At 39.9% G+C, this 13104-nt stretch overlaps 1 protein-coding gene across 1 annotated transcript; it reads left to right on the top strand.

Annotated features, from left to right (window-relative positions):
* Nucleotides 1–12156: 12156 nt before the first annotated feature.
* OR4E1 (olfactory receptor family 4 subfamily E member 1) lies at nt 12157–13104 on the top strand. The gene has a single exon (XM_040476602.1). The coding sequence runs from the start codon at nt 12157–12159 to the stop codon at nt 13102–13104; it is 948 nt and encodes a 315-aa protein (XP_040332536.1).

Raw genomic sequence — 13104 nt, 5'->3', positions numbered from 1 at the left:
CCCCCCCCCCCCCCCCCCCCGTCGGGCTCTGTGCTGACAGTTCAGAGGCTGGAGCCTGCTTCAGATTCTGTGTCTCCCTCTCTCTCTGCCCCTTCCTTGCTCACGGTCTCTGCCTCTGTCTCTCTCTCCTTCTCTCAAAAATGAAAAAAAAAAAAACATTTAAAAAAATTTTTAAGTGAACAGAGAGATATATGTTGCTATTTTATAAGAAGCTATTTTATTTTATAAATAAAAGTGCATTTAGCAAAAATGCTTCACTATATTGTCCAAATAACAGGTAAATTGGCAAGGATATTTAACCAACATAGTGGAATACCTTTAAGGGTATAGCTAAAGATGTTTCCTATGCATGTTCTATATTGCAATGACATCATTCTGGCAAGATTATAAAAATAGGATGTGGAAAGAGTATGAACCAAGGCCTCAAGTTCCCTTTTGAACACCTCCAAATATTTTTTATATAAAAAATTTTATATAAACATTTTATATAGATGTTTATATAGTTATATAAACATTTTATATAACACATTTTATATAGATGGCCTATCAATATGTTCTGCTTATCGTTGTTTGTTCTCAGGATGAGTTGATGCTTTCCTGGCCATGTTAAAGAGCTGTGGTCCCAATTGTGGCCAAAGTTGCTTGGTTTTCTTTTCTCCTATCTGGGAAATTCCAACTTATCTTCCTAGTAACATAGTCACCTATTTCACTGGCACCATTATCAAAAAATTGTAATGCTTTAACTTTTACTCAAAACTCCACTATCCTTATCAACCACAAACTTCAGGAAAAGTAAAGAGAACCAATGAAATTATAAAACTAAAATTTGCACAGCTCTCAAAAACACTGGAACTTCCATTAGCCTTGACAGCAATGAGATTGACCTCTACCTTCTCTGGTCACCTCCTGCTGAGCTAATAACAGGCTACTCCATTCATTTGAAAATCTTCCTTCTACACCTAGATGTTACCCTATTTCAGATTCATGTGACTAAAAGCCACAAAATATTCATTGAACAGGTTCTACCTGCATTCCTAAAACCCCCACTACAAGATCTGAAATCTGGAGATATAGTCTTCTGGAAAAGATATCAGAGAAAACTGCCCTGGATCTTCGATGAAAAAAACCTTTGGCAAAGAATGTTAACTGACACAAGAGTAAAATCTTAAGGTGTTGGAGTCGTGCTTCCTAATGAAAAAAGACACATCTGTTTCTTGTGACCCTAGAAATACATTCAATTGAATGACCTCAAACTGAGGATTCTTATAAATGCTCCAGAAGCTGATTGCTATGGAAGTGGATAGCTGCTTCCCAAAATGAGGGAACAAGCCAGAAGTAAATAGTTTCCACCAAAGACAACAAAAATCAGATTAATTTTCTGATTCTTCACGCTTTTTCTTTCCCTTTCATCTACCATTAATCTTGCCTATTATTGTATTCTCACGCCCTCTATCAACTGACTAAAAGCTTCATCAATACGATCTCTCCTATCTTCACAGGGTGGTCTTCTATCACTTAGGAAAAACAAATAAAATTCTTTGGTGTGTTTTTCTTACACTATAGCTATCACTCTGATTCAACTGATTGTCAGATTTATAATCCCTCACCTAATCCTACTGACAAAAATGTGTAAAGTGTGCCTTTAGACACCTCAGAGAGTAAATTTCCTTCTACATCTTTGCTCTGGTATAAGTTTTTCTCACACAAGTAACCTCAAATTTCAGCCTTGTAAAAATTGTAAAATTGTAAAAATTGGATTTTGATATTGTGTCAACAAAACGGTTCTTCTGAGGTCATTACAACAACAAAACTCAAACCAACAGAGATGGAAACTAATATTGGGGCTCTCTTTGCTACAATACTTGGTTTGTTCTCCTTAGAGACCCTCCAGCCTACTTTGCAGGAACTGTTTAACCACATTTTAAAAAATCTTCCTACCTGACGATAATACCAATGATTGTCTCATTCCTGTTGAGTTAAATAATACTTATATTCTCAACAGAGTCTGTGCTCCTCTAAATCAATACTGTTTATGAAAACATGACCTATGTTCTGGAATCCCAAAAGGCAGTTTCAATTTATATTCATTAGCCAGAGTTTTCATTCATAAATACATAACTCAACTTCCTCTTGGCTACACAAGGAAAATTTTGTACTATAGCAAACACTTTTCATGCATCTATATAAATAGTACAAGTCAAGCAAAACAACTTGTGGCTCTGCTAAAAGGAAAAACCACTAGTTCTCTGGAAAAGACCAACTGGACTTTAAGTTATGTTCTCACTGCCTGAGTTCGAGCAGCTTCTGTCTTCAGGATTTATTACAAGTACTAATAACCATTTTGTTCTACGTAATTGGTTGCATTGCCATTAACCAGTGCACACTGTCTATATCCTTACATGCTACTGCAAACCCATTGTCATGTCAAAGAAGTCAACAACTTAGTATGCAACAGTAGTAAGAGAAACTAATCCTAGTCCAACTACAGAAAATATTCTCTGGACAACCTCTTGATGAACAAAGCAACAACTTCTTAGTGTGGCTAGGAACTAGTTCACACTCATAGTTAAGCCATAGTGATTTCATGTTAAGCGTAAACAATTTCCCAAGACATCAATAGCCGATGAGGCCACTCTGCACCATAATGGAGCGAGATAAAAACAAGACCATTCCATAATCATGTCTGAACACAGACAAAAATGAAAATACATACCAACCACAAAATAACTAAATATTCCTCTACCTTGACTATATGAATAACTGTTGATTTTTAAACAATTAAAATTTTAGGTTTTCTCCATTCCTCCTGCTTTCTAGATGAGAATGATCAAGATACCCAATTAGAGAATTATCCCCATGTCCTGACAGCATTCATTCCCGAGGAAAGCCCTGCTTCCTTGAACCCTTCCCATTATCATCTAACCAAGGCCAAATCCTATAGTAAGTCCTTTCTAATCTCCTCTTACTCAGACTCCCCATGTTACCTATGGTGTGTAGTCTCTCTCACTGAAAGGAATCAGTAAACCCAGCTTTGTTTGGTGGTCATCAGCTGAAGGCCATTGATGGCAGAATTAAGATTTGGAGAGTATTCCTTTTTGGCAATGTGATCAAAGAAGTCTTCTCTCAAGAGCTGATTTTTTTTTTTTTAATTGAAGGCTAACAAAAATGAAGCAGAGAGCCACAGAGGTAGAAAAGCATTCTAGGCAGAAAGAATAGCTAACACAAAGGCCATGAGAAAAGATGTTTCTTGTGCTCAAGGAACACCAGGGAAGCCAGTGTAGCTAGAGTTGAGAGAGTATGAAAGAAGTATAGGGGTGGAGCACCTGGGTGGTTCAGTTGGTTGGGTGTCCGACTTTGGCTCAGGTCATGATCTCATGGTTCGTAAGTTTGAATCCCACATCAGGTTCTGCGCTGACAGCACAGAGACTGCTTTGGATCCTCTGTCCCCTTCCCTGTCTACCCCTCCCCCAGTCTCTCTTGCATTTGCGCACTCATTCTCTCTTTCCATCTCTCAAAAAGAAATATTAAAAAATAAAAGGGATGCAGGAGTGGCTCAGTCTATTAAGCATCTGACTTCCATCTAGGTCATAATCTCACAATTCGTGAGTTAGAGCCCCACATCAGGCTCTTTGCTTTCAGAGCCTCTCTCTCTGATCCTCCCCTGCTCATTCTCTCTCTCTCTCTCTCTCTCTCTCTCTCTCTCTCTCTCTTTCTCTCTCCCTCCCTCTCTTTCAAAAATAAATAAACATTTTTTTAAAAAGAAAGAAGAGTAGAGGTAAGCAATGACCTTAGGGATAAAACATATATAATCTAAAACAAAGACTTTTTTTTAACTTTTATTATGATGAAAGGAGGGTTTTGAGCAAAAGAGAAATGTGCTTTTAAAGAATGAATCTGGCTGCTGTGTGGACAACAGGTTGTAGTGGGGCAAGAGTGGAAAAGAGATATAAATTAAGATGCAATCACAGTAATTATAGAGAGAAATGATGGTGTCTTACACTACAGCTGAGTAGTGATGTTCAGAATATGTTTGGAAGGCAGAAAGCATCTGTGTTTGCTCATGAATGAGTGGATGTGGGATATGAGAGAGAGAAAGAAGACAAGAACATATACAAAGTTAATTGCTTAAGCAATTGGGTGAAAGGTAATGCCAAGTTACTTAAAATGAAGAAAGATAATGACTGTATCACGTTGGAGTAGCATGAAATTAAGACTTTGGGTTTATGGTCTAGTTTTGTTTTGTTTTTAATTTTGGACACTCATTAAAAATCCCAGTAGACCACCGGGTATATAAAACTATAGCTCAAAGAAGTTGAGGCTACAAATAAACATTTGAGTTTTCAGCATAAATATGGTATTAAAACAATAAACTTGAATGAAGTCAATTAAAGCACAATCAGAGAAAAACAAAAGTCCAAGAACTGAGCTTGGGGCACTTTATTTACAGGTCAGAAAGGAAGGGGGTCCAGCAAAGGACATTTAGAAGGAGCAACTAGGAAGACAGCAGAAAAAATAGGAGAGTGTGGTGTCTTCTTTGGAAAAGAAGAAAGTAATTGACTATGTTCAATAATGCTGAAAGGTTAAATGAGACAAAGACCTAGAACTGCCCAGTGAATTGGCAATATGAACATCACTGCTGACCTTCATAAAAGCGGTTTTAGTGGAGCAATGGAGGCACAAAGACAGACTGGAGTAGGTTCAATAAAGAAATGATAAGGGGTGGAGTGGAGACAGTGAGTATAGGTTATGCCTCTGAGGAATTTTATTATAAAGAACAGAGAAATCAGGTGGTGGTTGGAGAGGAATGTGGAGTCAAGGAAGGGCTCGTCAATACTGGAATCATTATTGCATGTTCGTGTGCTGTCGGGAATGATCCAACAATGGCAAAAATTTGATGATGCAGGAGACAGAGAACTGCAGGAGCAAAGTCCTCGAGAGACATAAAGAATGGCATCCAAAATCCAAATGGTGGGGCTGGCCTTGGGAAGAAGAGGATATCCATTATAAGAGTGGGCAGAGTTTACAAGTTCAGATGCAAATCAGTGGATGGCTTTAGCAGTGGAATGGGGTGAAAGTTCTCTCTGCTTATTTCTATCTCTCACTGAAATAATAAGGTGAAATAATTACAGGTGAAATAACAAGCAAGTCTTTAGCTAAGATTAAAAAAAGTAGAAGGGGTTATTAAAGACAGTGTAAAATAGTCACCATGGAGTAAAAAAAAGTAACTTGACTCTGGAACATGTAGTAAAATTGCCTATTTGAGGTAGTGGTCCAAACTTTAAGGTGAGACCATCTATACTGTCGTGTGGTTGAGGTGAGGTGGAGATCAAAGAACCGGGACAAGAGTACTGTATGGACCATCTCTGTACAAGATGACAAGTGCCAAAATGTTTGGAAAGACAGAGGAATGGCCAAGATGGAAATTGAGGATACAACAAGAAAAAGTTACAGGTGGAATAGTCTGAAAAAATTTTCTTCACTGGATATGAATTGTTGCAAAGGAGAAAAGACAAATTATCTGAATCAACAACTGTAAAAAAGAAAGGGGGGGTGGGGGCACCTACTAAAACTTGAGGCCTGGCATAGGAGAAAAAATGTGCACTACTTAAGAAGGCTTAGAGCAGGAATACAAAGGTCATGTACAGAAAAGAGGTTGAGGATTCTACTTGTAAAATGCTAGCTAGGAGCAAAATGAAGTGTTTGCAGGGTCAGAGAAGGGTGTGAGCTTGATTCAGAAAAGTACCAAGTCCTAAAGAGATAAGGGTATGTAGGGTCGAGCAGAAGGTTCCAACATGCTGTGAATTGAAATGAGTAGGTAGACAAGAACTGATGAGATTAGACTGGCTGGTGTCTTTTGATGGGGGTAGATAGGTGATGAGTAGCTTCCTTCCAGGGTCTGATTTCTGCACAGTTGTGTGAAGGACAGAATGATGGTCTCGCTCGGAATATGCACGTTCTGTTGATTTGAAGGTTGAGAAAGAAGTTCACGTTAGGGGCACCTGGGTGGCTCAGTTGGTTAAGCGTCCAACTTTGGCTCAGGTCCTGATCTTACACTTCATGGGTTCAAGCCCCACATCAGCTCTGTGCTGACAGATCGGAGCCAGGAGCCTGCTTTAGATTCTGTGTCTCCTTCTCTTGTGCTCTGTCTCTCTCTCTCTTTCAAAAATAAATTTTAAAACATTAAAAAAAAAAAAGAAGTTCACTTTACATCACTAATTTTTATTTTATTTACTGACATCACTTCAAAGTTTTTTTCAATGGGTTTCTTTGAATCCTAGGATAGAAGTCACCTTAATTCACTATATATATATATATATATATATATATATATATATAGTAAATTCCTTATAGGAACAAATCATTGTTCTTATGGATCTTTTTATCTCATACTATTATAAGTATGATATTACATATACCCTGGGTTATTGACTGCTTATTGATTGCTTTTAGCAGAGAGTCAGTGATCTTTTATAAGTGAGGACCATATCACTTTTCAAATGATCTTTTCCTTTTTTTTTAATTTTTTTAATGTTTTTGTTTATTTTTGAGACAGAGAGAGACAGAGCATGAGCAAGGGAGGAGCAGAGAGAGAGGGAGACACAGAATCTGAAGCAGGCTCCAGGCTCTGAGCTGTCAGCACAGAGCCCAACATGGGGCTCGAACTCACGGACCCTGAGATCATGACCTGAGCTGAAGTCGGATTCTCAACCGACTGAGCCACCCAGGCGCCCCTCAAATGATCTTTTCAAATGAAGAGAATAAATAGAATGGGAAGAAGGAAAGAATCAGTAAGATCAAAGAATACCAAATAGTCCTCTTTCCCCTACACTGATGAAAAATCTCTATGTGATTCAACAAGCACATCTTTTAAGTGTTGCTGCTCTATGAGGTACAGTATCCAAGTGAGGTAATAGAGTAAGTTATCAAATTCAACAGCAGAAGACCTGAGCTCAAGCCCTGGTTCAGATGCTTACCTAACATATAAACTCTGTGAAAATCACTCAATGCCAAGTCTAATTTTTCTATAACGCTCTTACCTCACGGGGATATTCTGAAGATCAAACAAATGAATGAGTGCAAAAGAGATCTGCAAGCTCTATAGTGCTAGGCAAGTGTAAACAATTCTTTTCATTTATTCTGCAGAGAGAATGGGAACACACAGTGTTGGAGCACTGAGGGACTTCCAGGGAGGAAAAGCCTGGGAGGGACACTTAAGTGGCAGAGAGGGAAACAGTGGGCCAGGGAGACAGGACTACCGAGAAGGGGGAAAACACAGAAACTGTATGTTAGGAGGTCAAAAATTAACTTCTTAACCTTGCATGTTATCAATGACAGTGGCTAAAGTAATTGCCCTATAACCAATTGAACATCATTTTCTATATTATCCTTGGTATATTTTACCTATGATAAAGTATCTCAGTTCCAAAAATACTTGAGAATTAGTACGGTAAGTATATCCCTCTTCCTAATGCATATCATAATTGTCAAAGTGACAGTATAATACAAGCCCCTCATTGACAAAGTAGCAATATCTGTAAGTTGTGGAAGCTCTGGGTTTTGCGATGCAGTCAAGTCTGGACTCTGATCAATGGCAACAAATTCAACAAGAAAACTGGGGAAAAGTAGCCCAAGCCACAAGTCCTTAGGAATAAGAATTTTTGGTAATTTCTGACACTGTTCCTCCTATTCCCATCGTCTGTTCTACACACTGTTACATGAAGAGTCCACTATAAGGCTTACTTCTAACTCCACACCCTGGATTTCATATATCCTAACCATCCCACAAAAACTATACAATCCTGAAATTCAAACTCAAAGTATGGGGACACCTGGCTGGCTCAGTCAGAGGAGTGTGTGGCTCTTGATCCCAAGGTTGTGAGTTTGAGCCCCATGATGGGTGTAGAGATTACTTAAATAAATAAAACTTAAAAAAAAAAAAAAGACTCCAACTATGATCTTCATTCTTCTTCTTTGGATTCTTCTTTCACCAACTTAAACTACCAAGCTCTTATATCTAAACAGAGAAAGCCAAAGGGTAGTTAGAGCAAGAGGTTCTACATTTTCATTGTATACAAAACAATGAATAAATGTTGCCAAAAGAGTTGGCTGTTAGTCAGTGGTGGCTTTTTTGTTTGATTGTTTGAATTACATATTGCACAATTGTATTAACATAGGCAACATATTTGCCAAGTGCCACGTGCTTTGCAAAAACTTCAAGAGTTCTAAAAAAAAATTACCATTGCTATTCATGTTTTATGGATAAGACACTGAGGCCCAGAGAGGTTAAATAACTTGCCCAAATGCATACATCTAGGACATTGGAATCTGCACTCAGACAATCTGACTCTGAAGTTCAAACACTTGACCTCTCTGGCAGAGAGCTGATTAAAATCTTAACTTCATGGCCCATCCCTCATTTCTGTGTTTTTATATGGAGTAAATAAGAAAACACAAAAGCCCCTCACCTAATACTTAGCACATAGAAAGCAATCACTAAATAGTAGTTCATTTAATCATGTATAAACACATCCTAAAGATTTAGAGGTAGAAGTCTTGCTTTCCCATTAAATTCCCATAGTGACAATTGCAAGGTCTGTAACTTTTGTCCCCACAGAATTAACTTTTTCTAACTAGTGACTATAGCAGGCTGATGTCATTGCTTTAAAGGTCCCAAGGACATAAAACCTATATAATTCAGGTTAAAAAAAACACCAACACTGCAGCTGCCAGCCCCAGCTGTTTTCTTCCTGGACAGATTTCCCTTCAGTCCTTGGCGGAATAATCTATCTGACGCTAGCAATATAAAACTTACACATAGAGCATGTGCTGCAAAGGAAACAATGCCTCAGTCACACTAGTTCTGAATAATTAGGTCCAGTTCTGGGTTAGAGGTCTCCTGGTAAATTAGCACGGCCTGCAAAAGTGGTTGGTAGCTACTTTTAATCATTCTGCCATCAATATCATCTGAAAAAGTGCAAAAAACATACCATGCTTACATCACATCTTCAGTTGACCAGAAACCAATTCCAGAAAATCTTAGGGCAGAGTTACATGCTCTACTTACTGAAAAATATGATAATAATATAGGTACGAAGGGATGATTTTTGCAGAAATATATTTACTGTGACTTACTAGCACTGAACAAAGCCCGAGGGAACTTTAAGGTTCTGGCCATCCTCATGGAAAAATCAGGGTAAATGGGGTTATTTGATTTGTCCAACTTTAAATTTGTGCTATTTCTACTAGAAAATAATTTGATATTGAAATTACAAGACCGTGATGATTCAGTTTTCTTTGGAGATGCTGGGAGCATCGGAAACAACCCAGGGTGAGTGTTTATAGACATTTTTGTGTTATTCTATTTTTGCTCTTAATTGTTTTCCTCCATGTTTCTGAAACGTATGCAATAGACATTAGATTTTCCTTCTGTGCACTGTATTCTCGACCTAAACCAACACCAAATTTCCACTGCAGTTGGTCACATCTCCATTTTTCAAAGCATTTTTTTCCTATGGCTCCAAAGCAATAGAAAAACGATGATGATGATGATGATGATGATGATGAAACAGATGTGTTTAAGGCTCTCAATCTGCACACCCTTTGCTATCTGTGCAGGTGAAATTCTCCATGTTGATTTTTTTTTATGTATGAGCTTTAAATTTTTTTTAATGTTTATTTATTTTTGTGAGAGAGAGACAGAGCTCGAGCAGGGGAGGGACAGAGAGAGAGAGGAGACACAGAATCTGAAGCAGGCTCCAGGCTCCGAGCTGTCAGCACAGAGCCCAACGCAGGGCTCAAACCCACAGACCGTGAAATCATGACCCGAGCTGAAGTCAGAGGCTTAACCGACATAGCCACCCCAGCACCCCTCCATGTTGATTTAAAATAAACTCCTGGCTCCATTCTTGCTCAGTTCTTCAGCTTTCAATTTACAATCCTCCTTTTGGAACTTAATAAATTAAAAAGATAACAGATGTAAATCATTCAACATAGCTTTCTGGAGCAGAAGCTTTAAGTGAACACTCTAAGAAAAATTTCTAAATAGTAAAGTTAATCCATAACTACATTAAGATGTTACTATAAATATTACTCTAAGTTCTAGACACCACGAATTTAATTTAAATGTTACCTGAAATACTTCTCCTGCCCCAAAAATGCTTTCTTTTCCCATGGCTCTACTTCGCTAGTTCCCTAATTTGATACTACCATAGTCTTTCCTCTGATATAGGCAATGAAAAGGGCCACTGTCAGCAGACCAGCAGGATGAGTAATAGGAAATAATTGAGAAGAAAGATAATTAGAAGCAGAAGAGAAAGCATTCTCTAGTCTTTTTTTCATAAGCAATGTGGAGTTGATTTATTTGTCTGGCAGAGAGCCTGGCCTTGAGGAATGAGGTAAAGCACCAGCAGTGATCAGTGATGGGAATAAGGTAGCACAGGATTACAGGGCCTAAGGAACCATGAGGGCGGCTTGCCTTGCATGGGTGGGTACCCTCGGCAGGCCATGCATGGAGGCAGCAGCATGAAGACAAGGGAGAGAAGAGAGACTCCCCACAGATGCCCAACCAAGCTGCCCTAGGGCACGAGGGAGAGGAAGAGGCAGGTCACCAAGACACATTCCACTTAGCACCCTAATTATCACATAAATGAGTCAGGTCAGAGTAGGGGCAGAGAGAGCCTGAGCTCCAGGCACAGCTCCTACTACAGTTCTCTGTGAACTTGGGCCAGTTGCTTTACCTCTCTGTGCCTCATTTTCTCTACCTGAAAAATGAAAAAAAAAAAAGAAAAAGTGTCCATCGATTGATGAATGGATAAAGGACATGTGGTATATATACACAGTGGACTTATTCAGCCACGAAAAAGAATGGAATTGTGCCATTTGCAACAACATTGGTAGAGCTGGAGAATATAAAGCTAAGTGAAAAGTCAGAGACAGACAATTACCATATGATTTCACTCATATGTGGAATTTAAGAAACAAAACAAAGGACCAAAGGGGGGAAGAAGAGAGAGGGGGGAGAGACCAACCAAGAAACAGACTCTTAACTATGGAGAACAAACTGATGGTTATTGTGGGGCAGGGGGGCGGGGGGAATGGCGAAATAGGTGATGGGGATGAAGGAGTGCACTTTTTGTGATAAGCACAGGATGATTAAATTTTTAAAAATTCTAATGTTTATTTTTGAGAGAGAGAGACAGAGCACAAGCAGGGGAGGGGTACAGAGGGAGGGAGACACAGAATCCAAAGTAGGCCCAGGCTCCCAGCTGTCAGCACAGAGCCCAACGCGGGGCTCAAACCCACGAACTGTGAGATCATGACCTGAGCCAAAGTCGGATGCTCAGCCTACTGAGCTACCCAGGCACCGCCCTAAATTTTTTTAAATAGTGAGGCCTGGGTCAAAGGGAAACTAATTTAAAAGAAAATAAAAGAACCATGTTTTACTTGTGGGCCAGACAACAGAATTGAACTTTAAGAAGAGCTGAGGATAATCTAGTGAGGACGGTGAGGCTATTGGTCCCGGACCTTGATCTGCAGCTGAAGAATGAGCAAGTCTGCCCTCATCTGAGGGGTGGAGCAAAAGCAAGGCTCCATCACTCTCTCCAGATTCTCCAAGGTTTCCTGGGTTTTATCCAGCCTCCCCTAAAGAAATTGCCATATTGCTAGTTGTCCATCAGCTTGGTGAAAAGCCTCTGCCTTCTGAAAACCAGATCATTCCCATTACAGTCCCAGGGCGTCACGGCAGAAGCCAACAGAGGAGCAAGTATTTTGCAGGAGTGAAAAATGCAGGCAACGGGCAATAAAGAAAACTGCTCAAAGCCAGGATTTGTATGAATTTGAGCAAGTTATTCTCTTGGGGTAGAAAAATCTTAATTTTTTCTCCTGTAAAGATTTATAACTAAACATAAGTCCTCCCCTCTCCAAGATTGTTTTATATCTCTTGGTGAATCATGATTCTACACACTATTATTCCAAAAACGTGTGTGTAGCACCTACTATGTGTCCAGCATGATTTAAGGTGCTGAATAGGGATTTTAAAATAAGATACTGATGGAGGAAAAAGTCAAACAAAGAAGAAATTAAGTGACCAAATGATTGATGCAGATGCTAAGTGTTATTTTTTTTTCCTAATTCTTGACAGAGTGTCCAACAAAGAGAATGGAAGAGGCCGGCCTACTCAATCAAACCTCTTCCATCACATATATACGACTTAGAGGCTTATCTGTAAATCAGAAGGTGCAGATGGCTGTGTTTGCCATGTTCCTCACTTTCTATGTCCTGACACTGATTGGGAACATCCTCATTGTCATAACTATTACCTATGACCGCCGGCTCCATACCCCTATGTATTTCTTCCTCAGCAACCTGTCTTTTATCGATGTCTGCCACTCCACTGTCACAGTCCCCAAGATGCTGATAGATACATGGTCAGAAGAGAAGTTCATCACCTTTGATGCCTGTGTCACTCAGATGTTTTTCCTGCACCTCTTTGCCTGCACAGAGATCTTTCTCCTCACCATCATGGCCTATGATCGGTATGTGGCCATTTGCAAACCCCTGCAGTACATGACAGTTATGAACTGGAAAGTATGTGTGCTTCTTGCTGTGGCCCTCTGGACAGGGGGAACCATCCACTCCATCGCACTGACCTCCCTCGCCATCGAGCTGCCCTACTGTGGTCCCGATGAGATCGACAACTTCTTCTGCGATGTACCTCAGGTGATCAAATTGGCCTGCACGGATACCCACATCATTGAAATCCTCATCATCTCCAACAGTGGGCTGATCTCTGTGGTCTGTTTCGTGGTCCTCGTGGTGTCCTATGCAGTCATCCTGGTTAGCCTGCGGCAGCAGCTGTCCGAAGGCAGGCGGAAGGCCTTCTCCACCTGTGCAGCCCACCTCACCGTGGTCACATTATTCCTGGGCCACTGCATCTTCATCTATTCCCGCCCATCCACCAGCCTCCCTGAGGACAAGGTGGTGGCTGTGTTTTTCACCGCTGTCACCCCCCTGCTGAACCCCATCATCTATACTCTTAGGAATGAAGACATGAAAAATGCCTTGAACAAGTTAATGGGAAGGTTGGAGGGGAGAGGGAAAAAATAA

Source organism: Herpailurus yagouaroundi, unplaced genomic scaffold (genome assembly GCF_014898765.1).
Source record: "Herpailurus yagouaroundi ecotype Mexico unplaced genomic scaffold, PumYag 141, whole genome shotgun sequence".
Lineage (NCBI taxonomy): Eukaryota > Metazoa > Chordata > Mammalia > Carnivora > Felidae > Herpailurus > Herpailurus yagouaroundi.
This window is presented reverse-complemented; position numbering and strand designations above follow the sequence as displayed.